Source organism: Nomascus leucogenys, chromosome 9, assembly GCF_006542625.1.
Source record: "Nomascus leucogenys isolate Asia chromosome 9, Asia_NLE_v1, whole genome shotgun sequence".
In the NCBI taxonomy this organism is placed as follows: domain Eukaryota; kingdom Metazoa; phylum Chordata; class Mammalia; order Primates; family Hylobatidae; genus Nomascus; species Nomascus leucogenys.
In genome coordinates, this window is record NC_044389.1 from 18,655,269 (window position 1) to 18,668,919 (window position 13,651).

The 13,651-nt window shown below is 37.1% G+C and overlaps 1 protein-coding gene across 4 annotated transcripts in view; it reads right to left on the reverse strand.

The window, feature by feature from the left end:
- The window catches only part of CRB1 (crumbs cell polarity complex component 1), a 210,941-nt gene that overhangs the window by 144,861 nt on the left and 52,429 nt on the right, over positions 1-13,651 (reverse strand). For all 4 annotated transcript variants that reach the window (XM_003264508.2, XM_030818696.1, XM_012501946.2 and 1 more), the window contains exon 2: positions 5,514-6,095. In XM_003264508.2, coding sequence (XP_003264556.1) covers positions 5,514-6,095 — 582 coding nt within the window. The remainder of the gene's footprint in view (positions 1-5,513; positions 6,096-13,651) is intronic.

Sequence of the window (13,651 nt, forward strand, 5' to 3'; positions counted from 1 at the left end):
CCAAACTAACAGCATCAGCATCACATGGGAACTTGTTTTAAATGCATATTCTTGGACCACCACCTCAGATCTGTTGAACTGAAAACTGTATTTTAATGATAAGCTGTATAGGTGAGTCTGATGCATGCCAAAACTTGAGACCCATTGATCTACATTGTAAGCTTATTAAGTTGACAATGCCAGTTAAACTTTTAATGCATTTGTTTCATATCAGAGATTTCAAGCTTTCCTTGGATACAATAAGTTTGAAAATACTCTGACCTTGATAAATGTTAAGTGAGTCTTGTTTCTAGAGACATTATACCTTCTCTTTCCTTTCATGCCCATGGCCACTCTCCCAGGCCAGGTCCTAAAACCTTATACCTGGGTTATCACAATGGCCTCCTAACTAGTCTCCATGAACTAACTAGTCTTCTAACTACTCTGTAAGTACAAATACGTTTCCTTAACTATATAATGAATTTTTGTACATTTTTATTTCTGCAAGGAAATTCATCATATAATTGAAAAGTACGTTGAATATAGTGCATTTTCTTATTTCCCAAAAGATTATTTTTATACCAAAGATCTATTTTATAATAGAGGAATAAGATATTTTTCCACATTGATTTGCTTCAACGTACATTGAACTGGCCTTTCTCTGCCCTCTTACAGCCCTATTTTTCTCATACTGCAGGCATCTGAACGAGAAAAATGTACATTAATCAATCTGGCTAATTCTAAAGAAGGCCTCAATTATGAAATGATTCATTGCATAAAATTGAACTAAAAGCAGTCACATGCTTAGAGCTAATATTCTTTTCATTAAAAAAGTTTGCATCCACTTACTTTCAGCTTCAATTGGAGTTTTTGCTTATGCACAGCAGATTCTCACCAGCCTCTTCAGTGGCTCTCTCTGAGCCCATTTCTGCAGTTCATGAATCACTGCCCATGAAGCACAATGGAGTGCACAGAGGAGAATTCACGCAGTGTGAACCCTCTCTATGTGCTACAGCTCTTTTTCCCCTTCTACCTCTCTGCCTTTTAACATTTATTACCTTTTCTTACTTTGCTGCTCAGAGGAACACAGGTTTTTTTCTGTAAGAGGAGTTCTTTATGATCACTCTAAATTTGGATGTAGTGCACAGCAGCTAGGTCATTGTAATACAGTTCCCAGGATTCATCAGGAGGTCTAAGTTGAGGCAGAGCACTCCAGCGCATCCATGCTGATTGCTGATGGTCTTTTTTCTTTCCTTCTCAACTTTGGCTTTTCCCTTGGTTCTATAGACCTTCTTTGGGGTCCTCGTTAGTTGGCCTGAGCTGCCACAAACACTGGTGGTCATGGGATAGCAATGAAATAAACACGCATCCTTGTGTGTCTAAATGATGGTATAGTGCAAGAAAAGTTTCCAAATAAAGTTCACATGAACTTAATATTTGGCCGCCAGCCCTGGCTATACATTAGACTCATCAATTAAATTTGACCCTCTGAAAGTAGAGTCTGAGCACCTCTGTTTCAGAGCTCCCTGGGTAATTCCTAATGAGTAGTCAGGGCTGAGAAACACCGATGAGCTACTAGAACACAGGCCATTCTATTTGTGTAGGAGATTGGTGAGCAAGCCTATGACTGCATTTTATTTTTTACCCGAACAAGCCTAACCAGCTAACAATAGACCCGATTTTTATCTGCCTTATGAGTCTCTCGTTTAAATTCTGTTTTCAAGAAAGTTTTATATATGTCACTTGAAAAGGTGAAATAATAACATGTAGCTGATTTCATAGAAAACAAGGGAAGAATATAGTCAAATGGGGACCAACACTATTATATCAGGGATTGACAAGGAAAGCATCCTCATTGTGGACGTAAGTGTTACAGTGAGAAAAGGGGACTCATTCCCATTGGACCCTGCAGGGATGTGATACAACCCACAGTATAAATGAATTCACTGTAAGGTGAAGTGCCTTATGATGGAATTTGACTACATTTCACATTTAGAATATACTCTTTCTAGCTTTTTTTTTTTTTTTTTTTTTTGAGATGGGGTCTCACCCTGTCGCTCAGGCTGGAGTGCAATGGCACAATCTCGGCTCACTGAAACCTCTGCCTCCCAAGTTCAAGCAATTCTCCTGCCTCAGCCTCCTGCGTAGCTGGGACTACAGGCTCGTGCTACTTCGTCCAGCTAATTTTTGTATTTTTAGTAGAGATGTAGTTTCACCATGTTGGCCAGGATGCTATCCATCTCCTGACCTCGTACCCGCCTCAGCCTCCAAAACTGCTGGGATTACAGGCGTGAGCCACCGTACCTGGCCACCCTTTCCATCTTTTATGCCTAAATTTAGACCACTGAAAGGATTCATTAAAATCCAATTTAATTAAAATATTTAAAAAACATACATTGTAAAATATAGTTTTTCAAGCTGTGTTTTTTTTTTTTTTTTTTTTTTTTTTGAGACGGAGTCTTGCTCTGTCCCCCAGGCTAGAGTGCAGTGGCGCGATCTCGGCTCACTGCAGGCTCTGTCCCCGGGGTTCACGCCATTCTCCTGCCTCAGCCTCCCGAGTAGCTGGGACTACAGGCGCCCGCCAACACGCCCGGCTAATTTTTTTGTATTTTTAGTACAGACAGGGTTTCACCGTGTTAGCCAGGATGGTCTCGATCTCCTGACCTCGTAATCCGCCCGCCTCGGCCTCCCAAAGTGCTGGGATTACAGGCTTGAGCCACCGCGCCCGGCCTCAAGCTGTGTTTTTTACAAATATAAGACTATTACACAATACTATAGTTGAAATGAAGGAAACATTAATTTGATTTTATATCTATTCCTTTTAATCACCATTCACAATATTGAGATAGAAGCAGAAAATGGAAGACACTATCTTAATGAACTGTATTGATTTTTAAATGTGACCATTGTAAACAAAGCACTTCCAAGCCAGACCCACAAAAATCTCTTATTTTTATTCAAAAATTTTAAAAATATTGAAATTCACCTGCCATAACTCTCACCAAAGAAAAGAGACACCTCAGTATGGCATAGAAACAAGGAGCCTTTCATACAACTATTGTTTTATAAGCTTTTAAAATATTTCCTATAACTTTTAGATAGTATTGATAATTAAGTCACTTGATAAAGTAATTTTCCATTTGACATAAGCATTCTAACATCATAGAGTATATATAAAATAATACAGAAAGTGAATTCTTATTTAATATTCATTTACCTGAGTTTCAGGATGGGGAAGGGTGCCCAGAAATATATGGAAGAATTGCAAAACTTAGAACAATTTAGTAACAGTTGATTAAGCAGCCGTTACTCACAAATACTGAGTCAGGCTCTTGGAGGAAGGAGGCTCCTCCTTTTTTTTTTTTTTTTTTTTTTTGAGACGGAGACTCGCTCTGTCACCCAGGCTGGAGTGCAGTGGTGCGATCTCGGCTCACTGCAAGCTCTGCCTCCTGGGTTCATGAGTAGCTGGGATTATAGGCGCCCGCCACCACGCCCGGCTAATTTTTTGTATTTTTAGTAGAGACAGGATTTCACAGTAGTCTCGATCTCCTGACCTCGTGATCCGCCTGCCTCGGCCTCCCAAAGTGCTGGGATTACAGGCGTGAGCCACCGCGCCCGGCTGAGGGCTCCTCTTCTTAATCCACTAACTGACATCTAATAGAAACTCAGAAAGTATTGATGAATTAAAGAATAAATATAAAACAATACTCTGTCCTTTAGAAACTAACATTTTAGTCAGGGGGGGCAAAAACATAGATATATGTAAAATAGGAAAGAATTATGGGGTATTCTTTAATACAGGTGTCAACTAGTACAAACATAATGAATATAATTACTGCAGCAGTGTGGAACTATTATTCCAGCCAGAAAGGAACCTGGAAACGCTTCTTGTGTTGGGTGATATTTGAACAAGGTCTTAAAAAGTGTAGCAGAACTTCAGAGTAGACATTGTGAAGTGGGGAAGGACATTTCAGGGGGAAAGAAATGACCTGTATAAGAAATGAAGAAGATTTATTAGAGGAAATAGAAGGCTTTGGTGGAATGTGTGAGGACATGGCCACTGTCATGGGCCCAAATCGTGAAGGGCTTTCAGGGAGAGGCTAAAATTACTCTCTGTGTAGTGGGAAGCTCTCAAGGCTCTTCAGAACTGCAGCATAGGTCTATTTTAGAAAAGTTATTTCAAACGCAATGTTCAGAACAACTTCGAGAAGGTAGAAGCTATAAGTAGAACGTCTGGGAGGTTGTGTAGTAGTACACACAAGAGTTGAAATAAACCTAACCAAGGAAAAGAACGGATGAGCTCAATTTGGAATGTATCTTAGATGTCAAAACAGCAGATTCTGAAGACTGGATGTATGTAAAGGAGGAGGGAGAGGGGAAACATTTCATTTTAGAGCAACTAGGAATGTGTCTATTTTATAAAATATATAGTTTTAGAATGTTTAAAAGTAAAATGATGTTGGAGGGTTCTGGTGCAAATTTTGAAGAGAAATATTTTCCAAATAGTTATATTGCTTAATGCTTGGAAAAAGAATGACAAAATAAAGAACTAAGTGTGAAAGTGTTGGGAGAAGAAGGCAAGTTTAAAAGCTGAAAACCTCAGGAAGGCTTTCAGGAAGGTAGAAAAACGGCAAGTGCTAAGGGAAAACATGGTAATAAAATGTGAGTGGTGTCTTAGAGATATGAGTCAGGAACTGTAAGAAAGTGGTGAGCAGAAGTTAGAACGAATGCATGTGAGAAAGCATAGACTAGGTAAGTTATCCCCTTACAAGTAAATGGAAAAGCCAAAGAGTAAAAGCAAAGCAAGAAATGTGGCCATTGTGAAGAATTGACCTAAAACAGTAACAGTGGTTCAAAAGGATAGGGAGGATAAATACTGAGTGTGAAGAGGCTGAATAGCATGTAACTTGGTAATGATGAGTTGTCAACTTGTTACTTTATTATTAAAATAAAATTCTATCAACAGAAACATTGTAAAGAATAGATAGATAAATATGAGGTACAATTGTTTGCTCTAAGACATAAAACAAGAACAGGCTTTTTTTCTTAATAAAAATCGTGGTTTATCTGATATACCATGCTCCATCAGCTTTGCTATCACTGATCTGTTGATAATACTCAAGGCAGCACTAGAAACCCATCAACTTCCAAACTGCCTTCCCAGAAGGTTGCAGTGCCAGGCTTTGGGGATTAGAAAGCAGGCTTGAACTGGAATGAAAGGAAGGTGCACTGATGAGGAAACCTGAACTGCCCTTGAGCTTCTCTTGGACCCCACTCATTCTAGACTGAATCTCAGTTTTAAATCATGTAGAGCTCCATTTAAAACAGCAACAGTGACAGCAGGCAACCACTTAGAATTCAGTGCATTCAGTGGATTTTCAATATTTTAGGGAGTTTCTATCTAGTGATTGATTCCTGTCAAGAACTTGGCCATTTTCATAAATGATTGTATGAAAAATAAAATGTCACCTCTGCTTCTGCCACTTAGAGAGAGCTAATTACATCATCTGTGATTCAGATATGATCACACTTACCAGAATAATCGTGGGGACAGATACAAGTATATCTTCCTATTTCATTGAGACATGTAGCCTCGTTCTTGCAGGGATCTGAAGCACATTCATTCACTTCCAAGTCGCAGTGTCTGCCTTGATATCCTGGGACACAGAAGCAGGAATAGCCATCAATTCCATCCTGGCACACGGCCCCATTTTGGCAAGGGCTGGAAGCACACTCATCGTGATCTATCTCACAGAATCTTCCAGCATATCCAGCAGGGCAGATGCAGACAGGATCAATAGGGTCCTGATGGCAAATACCTCCATGTTGGCAGGAGTTCTCGCCACAGGAACCAATGGTAGTTTCACAGATTGTCCCACTGTACCCAGGAGGACATTTGCACAGAAAGCTCCTTTCTCCTGGGGTGTTCACACAAGTGGCACTTCCTTGACAGGGATTGGAGAAGCAAGGGTCTTTCATGTCGTCACAGTCTTTGTCAAAATTATTGGCTGTGTCTGAACAAGAACAATCACTGTCTTTTGAAAAATCTTTGCATGTAGAATTGTTTTGGCAAGAATTTGAGAGGCACCTGGTGTTGTTTTTATTGCAAAAGGAATCTACAAGGAAATAAAAAGTAACAAGATTAAATTTATAAATGATTGAGGACAAAGTTAAAAATCTTTCTTTGTGAACTTTGTGCTGCCTCAACCAAACTCATTAATAAAATACATAGTTGGATGCATCCTAAGGAAAAAACTATGTCATCTACATTACTATACCTAGCACATTGTATGTACTTTCAGTGAACAATGCAATAATTTTCATAGTGATAATACCTTCAGAGCAAGACTTAAATGGACACAGAAAAAAGTTATAGGATATTTTAAATTATAATTGAAATTTAGTTCCCAGAGAAAGTCCCATAGAGAATTTTGTTTCCTGATTTAACAGAAGTCTTATATACAGGATAGTAAATTTTACCGGATGCAGAGTTTAATTGCTATTTTCAGACCAAATTATATAGGCTGAAAAATTGTTTCCTTGCAGTAAAGTTTGCCATCTACTGGCTATTTTAAGAAGTTCTACCACTGTGAGTTTCAGACTTTTGTTTTCCCTCTTTTCCTTTCTTTTTTCTTTTTAAGAGCAGCAGAATTCCTTCAAGGAAAATGTCATAAGGAATCCCAGTGTTCAAAATTGGAAAGTAGATCTGCTCAGTTCGAAGCAGGGGAAGGCCCCTTGCAGCCCAGTCAGACCAGCCTCCTGGCCTCCCCTAGAGACACCTCGAAGGAGCTGGGGTTTGAGACCAGCAATTTGAAAACCTCTGCACAAGAGAAAAGAAAATATTTTATATAGTTACTATAAGCAATTATTTCTATATTTGCATTAAATATTTCTAGTGCTAAAATAAAGTTTTTTTGGTCTGCTGAGAAGTAAAAACAAATTTGACTAGTTTTAAGGAAGATGAAGACCCAAATAACAGTAAATATATTTCTTGTGTGTGTGTGTATGCATCTGTGTGTATGTATTTTCTAATAATTAAATTGACTTGGAAAATAGCCATATTGGTAATTTAGTTTCATTATGAGGCCGAGTATGTTTATTTAGAGCAATGAAACAGTGCAAGGTGCAAGACTTTCAGGGAAGAGCATATTAATTTCTCTATTGTTAGTAGTATTTATTCCTTTGTCCTTGATAGTTCTATTGTACTTTTCTATGAAACAGGTAATCCTCTAATTTAAAATCATCAATCAAGAATCTGAAAGTTGTATTCAGTGGTTTTTATTATCGATCTTTTCATTGACTTTTCTATTTAGCAATCATAGGAGATTTACCAGCGAGTCAGGATAATACAGTGGGAAGGGGCAACAGACAGGTACCAGGCCTGCTCTGCCTCTCCCAGCCTCGGTTTCTGTTTTTTTTTTTCTTTGGTGTGTGAGAATTAAGTCACTAAACTTAAATGCTTTGCAGACACATCGTAAGTGTTTGGTAAATGCTAGCTCTTACCTTTATAAGATGTTGAGAAATAGTTTTGAGTTCTTAATAGAAAATTTACTGAACGAGTACAAAACATAGCAATAAAAATAATTAAAAAGATACAAGTCACTAATAATTTTCACTGAAGGAATTTTATTTTAAGTAAGAGAGTGAAACAAAACAAACAAACAAAAAAACACGAGTACCCTTACATAGAAAGCCTAACAATGGACTAATTCAAGGTGCCAACTATGCCCATCCCGTAAATTACCTGGGAATGGTCAGGATAGGACAAAGATAATCATGAAATTGAATTAAAAAGGTTCTGTTCCCCAGCTCCCTTGTTTTTTGCAAGAAAATACTTAACATCTGATTATACATTTTAAAATTATTTATTATTATTATTATTATTATTATTATTACTGTTTTGAGACAGAGTCTTGCTCTGTCGCCCAGGCTGGAGTACAGTAGCATGATCTCGGCTCACTGCAACCTCCATCTCCCAGGTTCAAGTGATTCTCCTGCCTCAGCCTCCCAAGTAGCTGGGATGACAGAAGCCCACCACCATGCCTGGTTAATTTTTTGTATTTTAGTAGAGATGGGGGTTTCACCATGTTGTCCCCAGGGTGGTCTCGAACTCCTGAGCTCAGGCAATCTGCCCGCCTCAGCCATCCAGGCCTCCCAAAGTGCTAGGATTACAGGCTTGAGCCACAGTCCCCGGCCTCTAGAAATTTCGAGTGCCATTTAAATTCTTGGCTCAGCAAAATGCTAGCTATGGAATTTGAGTTGTGATAAGGACTTAATTGTTCAGAGCATCTGCTGTACCTTTGTATTGTGCTCCATATCTATTTATTTATAACAAGTGCTCAGTAAATATTTCTTGAGTATTAACTGTCAAAGCCATCTCTCTTACCTTAATAGTTTCTTTATGTAAAACTACGCATATGTATATGCACACATATATGTATATTTAAATGTATAATTATTGATCCTTGATCTTTTTCAAAATTCTATTTAAATATCCTCTTATCATCAGTATACTCAGCCTTTTCTTAAGATTTACTAACTTAATTCTCTCCCTAGCTCTCTAATTATATCTGTCTCTAGATCTCATTTTAACTGATATTAACATCAAGAATTAAATGTATCCTTTGTCAGCAGAAGGAAAGGAAGGAGGCATAGATAGAACTCCTATTATTGCTCATATCTGGGTTAAAGTAGCAATTTTTAATATGCCTCATATTTAGCTAGATAAACACTCCTCAATGTATCCTCACTAATATATATAAAGTTATTCAGGAATTTATTCATTGTTTTGGAACATGTATATTTCTGGTGTTTTTTTTCCTCAAACTGTTGAGACAGGCAGGGACTTGGGGAAGTCGCTGCTAGGGATAGGAAAAGAATATGTCACCTGTGGTATGGAGTAACGTTTTTTTCAATATGTACGGTTGGCGTTATTTGAAAAAAATTGAGTAATTTTCCAAACATGTAAAGGCACAGTTTTTAAAATTTTAATTCTATAGTTATCTATATTTAACCTAATTTTACCTAATCAGAGTAGAATAGAGGAATTGTGAACATAAAATTTGATATTTCCAAAAAATCGAATGAATGGTGTCTTATATTGTTTCACCTAGAAGACTGATGATTTAATAAATATTTGCTATGTTTTGCTAATGAAATGTAATCAGAATGAAATAGAAGGTATAAACAATGCTACTGGAGATAGAACTGCCAAAATTTCCAGGTCTAAGAATGCCAATTTATAAGAATAAAGTGGTTTGCTGAATTCTCTTTAGCCTGGCTTTCTGCAGAGAATGAAATTTAGTTCCAGGATTGGGGTGGGGAGGGAGGCGGTGCAGGAGGGGCACATCTTTAATCAGGACATAGCCAAAATGGCTTGCACATGGTAAGGCAGTCAATAGAAATTTGTTGAATAATGAATGAGTGAGCAAGGAAACCTGAATTCTCATTTAAGCCTTGCTGTGAAATTCTTACTTTGACCTCTTTTGATAAAATCAAGCAGAACAAATCATTGGTTAAATCACTTACTTTGATGTGCCGTGTGATAGAATCCACATGGAGCAGTTAAAATAAGAAGTAGATGGGCTCCTTTAAGACCATTTTTCCTTTGTATTCCTACTGTATATGTGGTCTTAAATACTAAATTGAGGCCAATTTAATATAGTGAGAAGAGGAAATTTTTATGGTAGATAGAGATTTAAATTTTGGTTCTAGTATTTACCATCTCTGTGACTTTAAGAAAAAACATTGTCACTGAGCCTCAGTGTCCTGATGACTAAGGAAAATGATGTGGAGCCATATATATAGTGGATAAGTGCATGAAGTTTGGTGCCTGGGTTTAAATCCTGGCTCTGCCACTTACTAAGTCTATGAGTTTTATCAAGATAACATCGCCGTGCCTCAGTTTCCATTTTTGTAAAAATGGCACCTATCTCATAGAGTTGTTATAAAGGGTTAAATTAATGAACATAAAATGCCTAACAGGGCTTGGCACAGAGTGAGCATTATCAGTCATCCTTGTTCTTATTATTATTAGGAATAAAGGAGATAACATACATAAAGTTCCTTATAAGAATCAAGCATAAAGTATTTTTTTAAAAAACATTATTTGCTTTTTCTTTCAATGCTGGGTCCAAAGTACATATATCTTGTTACTTGTCTATTGACTAGCAGAGTGCCATGTACATAGTTGGTGCTTAGTAAATGCATATTTAACAAATGAATAAGTTCAAGAAAATGAAACTATATAATATTGCAAAGAGAGTTTTGGGGGTTCTAAGAAATGCAAGCTTAGCACCAGCACACATTCTCTGAGAATCATACCTAATAATCAGGGCAGGTTCCCATCGTCATCAACCACAATTAATACTCATGCAAACTCCTTGAAACACGACTTTCTTACTCCAGGTGAGAAGATTGGTTTTGGCCAAAATTCACTGGCATCACCTGTATTTTAGTATCCCTATTCTACTATTAGCTCCTCTTTAGAAGGTCAGTGGCCTCACTGAGAAAGTTTTCTGTGAACATATTTTAAATCCCCTGTATCTGATAGGCACATTGCTATTTGCTTTTATATATAATTTCTGATCATCAGCATCATCACAGATGAAATCAGGTCCTGCCGGTTCAAAGGTTTCTTTTTCTCTCAAAGCATCCCCATGAGAATCAAAGCTTCTGGGTCCTCCTTTACACAGCCTACACACCTAAGCACAGGGTCTGGCTTGGATCAGGTCTTGGGCGTTAGGGTTAGGTAGGGTAAGGGACCAAATGCATGTGCCTCAGGCTGCAATCATACACATTTACCTCATAGAATATGCCCTGCCCTTTGTCATCCTTAGAACATGACTAAATGATGCAAGTTGTGAAGGTCATTTTTACTGTCAAACATGAAAAATTTTAATGAGGATCTAATTATATTCCTTTGACATTACATTTATTTAAAGCTAATCAGGCCTGAAATCACTGACCTTATTATAATCTATGTATATTTTAATAATGACAGGCTTTTGAATGACCCCTTTTACTATGAAATAGATATATCTTACTAGTTTCTTTGCCTCTAACAAATTGAAATTCTCACAATAAAGCTAAAAATGTTCTGAACAAAGAGGAAAAAGTTTTTTCCCACTCCATAAAGCCATGTTTTGAAGAATTGATCAACGATCAACAGAAATAATTTCAATGTCAATTATACAATGATGGGGCAGGAAAATTTAGCTGCACAACATTTTTGTTCTAAAAGCAGATCCAAAAGTTTTAATATCTCTACTAGAGACTTACCAGTGTGCTAAGTTTTATTATACACAATTAATGTTAAAAAAGTGACATTTGTAAAATAAATGAAAACAGCCCTTCAAACTCTAGTTCATTCCACTGTACATCAAAATAGTATTGGCAATCAATATAAAAATGAAAATAATTAGAATAATCTAATTTTTCAATGTTATTTTTGATACTATAAAAATATCTCCAATTCATTGGTCCCTTTCATAACTCTTGGGTTTCATTTAATCCCTATAGAAAAATTATGGGATTGGAGGTATTATATCCATTTTATAAATATGGAATTGAGTTTCAGGAATGTCAAATAACTTCCCCAAGGTTATGCATCTAATATGTGCTAGGTCAGGATGTCCAGACTTTAAAACATTTATTTGAAAAAAATCCAAATGAAAAGGAAGATAGAGTCATAAAAAGAAACATCTAAAACATTATCCAGATCAGCATTTTCTAAACATTAATGTTCATATGAACTGCTGAGGATCTTGTTAACCTTGCAGAGTCAGGAGGAGTGGAGCCTCAGACTTGGCATTTCTGATAAGATCCTAAGTAATACTGATGCTGTTGGTCCACATACTACACTTCAACAGCAAGCATCTATACCAGTGCTGTCTAATGGAAGTATAATGTGAGCTACATATGGAATGTTAAGTCTTCCGTAACCATGTTAACAATGAAAAACAAACAAGCAAATTAATTTTAAATATTTAACCAAATATATAAAGCTTTATATTTAAATATGTAATTAGTATAAAATTATTATTATTATTATTATTATTATTATTATTATTATTTGAGACAGAGTCTCACTCTGTCACCCAGGCTGGAGTGCAGTGGTGCAATCTTGGCTCACTGCAACCTCTGCCTCCTGGGTTCAAGGTATTCTTATGCCTCAGCCTCCTGAGTAGCTGGGATTCCAGGGATATGCCACCATGCCCAGCTAATTTTTTCTATTTTTAGTAGAGACGGGGCTTGTCTCGAACTCCTGGTTTCAAGTGATCTGTCTGCCTCAGCCCCCCAACATGCTGGGATTACAGGCGTGAGCCACCGTACCTGGCCAGTGTAAAAATTATTAATGAAATATTTACACTTTTTAACATTAAGCCTTTGAAATCCTCTGTGTATTTTACACTTCTAGCACACTTAATCCTAGTCACATTTCAAGTGCTCAAAAGCCATATGTGATTAATGGCTACTGTATTGGATAGTGCAGCTCTCAACAGTTTTCTCACATTTTTGTACAGAGAACTAAAGTCTAGAAAAATAATGTGTGGTTGTAAGACATTATTCCTCCAGAATTTAAATTATCTTCTTTATGACATTCTTCTCATAGTAGCCATGAATAAAAATATCTCAAAATACTTTCTGAGAGTTTAACTGTGATGTACATTCAAATTGTTAGAGGTCCAGTGCAAGGTGTGCTTTTCCCATTAATTCTCCTCATATTTTTACATACTCCTTGAGCTCCTGGCCTGAGCAGCCACAGAATTTATTATTGTTAGGATACAATTGAACACTTATCTATACGCAACCTGAAGTGTTCTTCAAGCCATATATGAAGACTTGTCCTTACAATTAGCAAACAAATTCTTTAAGTTCAGGAACTATAATATATGCTTTTTGGTATGCCTGTATGTATGAGGTATATATTTGGTTTTGATAACATTTTGAATATCACCTTCTAATAGTAAAATAAATATATGATGATTGTTTGCTTTGCTGATTCATTGGTTTTATCCCAGGGAAATTTGTTTCACTCGCTCTATGGCTCACTATGCTTGAACAAAGACAGAAGGATTTGTTTCTGTCGGGTGACTCAAAGTTGTGGACCAAATGTGGGGAAAACCCAGGTTACTGTGGTTACTGGATAACTTGGAAGTCATCATGAATATATTTTTTATTTTCTTTTTATTCAGCTAAAAGCCCCATGGCAATGAGCACAACAACTACAATGCCATTGTGCCTTTGGTCTGGATCAGATTTTTCAAGAGTTTATGAATGGCTCCTTGCCCAGTGTATTCTGGCACATGCTGTTCTGAGCAGGGCCTTGGTGAATACAGACATGCCTCAGCTCATGTGCATAGCCCTATGGCACACATGGAGAATGGGTCTTGATCTCCCAGGGATCCATTTGGCAAACTCTATCCCAGAAGGCTATGGCAAGTGATTATGTAATGAATCCTGAGGCTTCATTGCTGAGCACAAAACACCAGGGAAATGAGAATAGCTTGTACTGTTTGAAATCAGAGAGAAGGAGATGCATGGTTGCTGACATCCTTCTGAGATTTGAAAGAGAATATCTGATATTTTGAATTGGCAGCTTAACTGAATAGAAAAGAATAAAAGTATAAGGATAGCTCTACTGTAGAAACTGCATGAGACATCATACCGT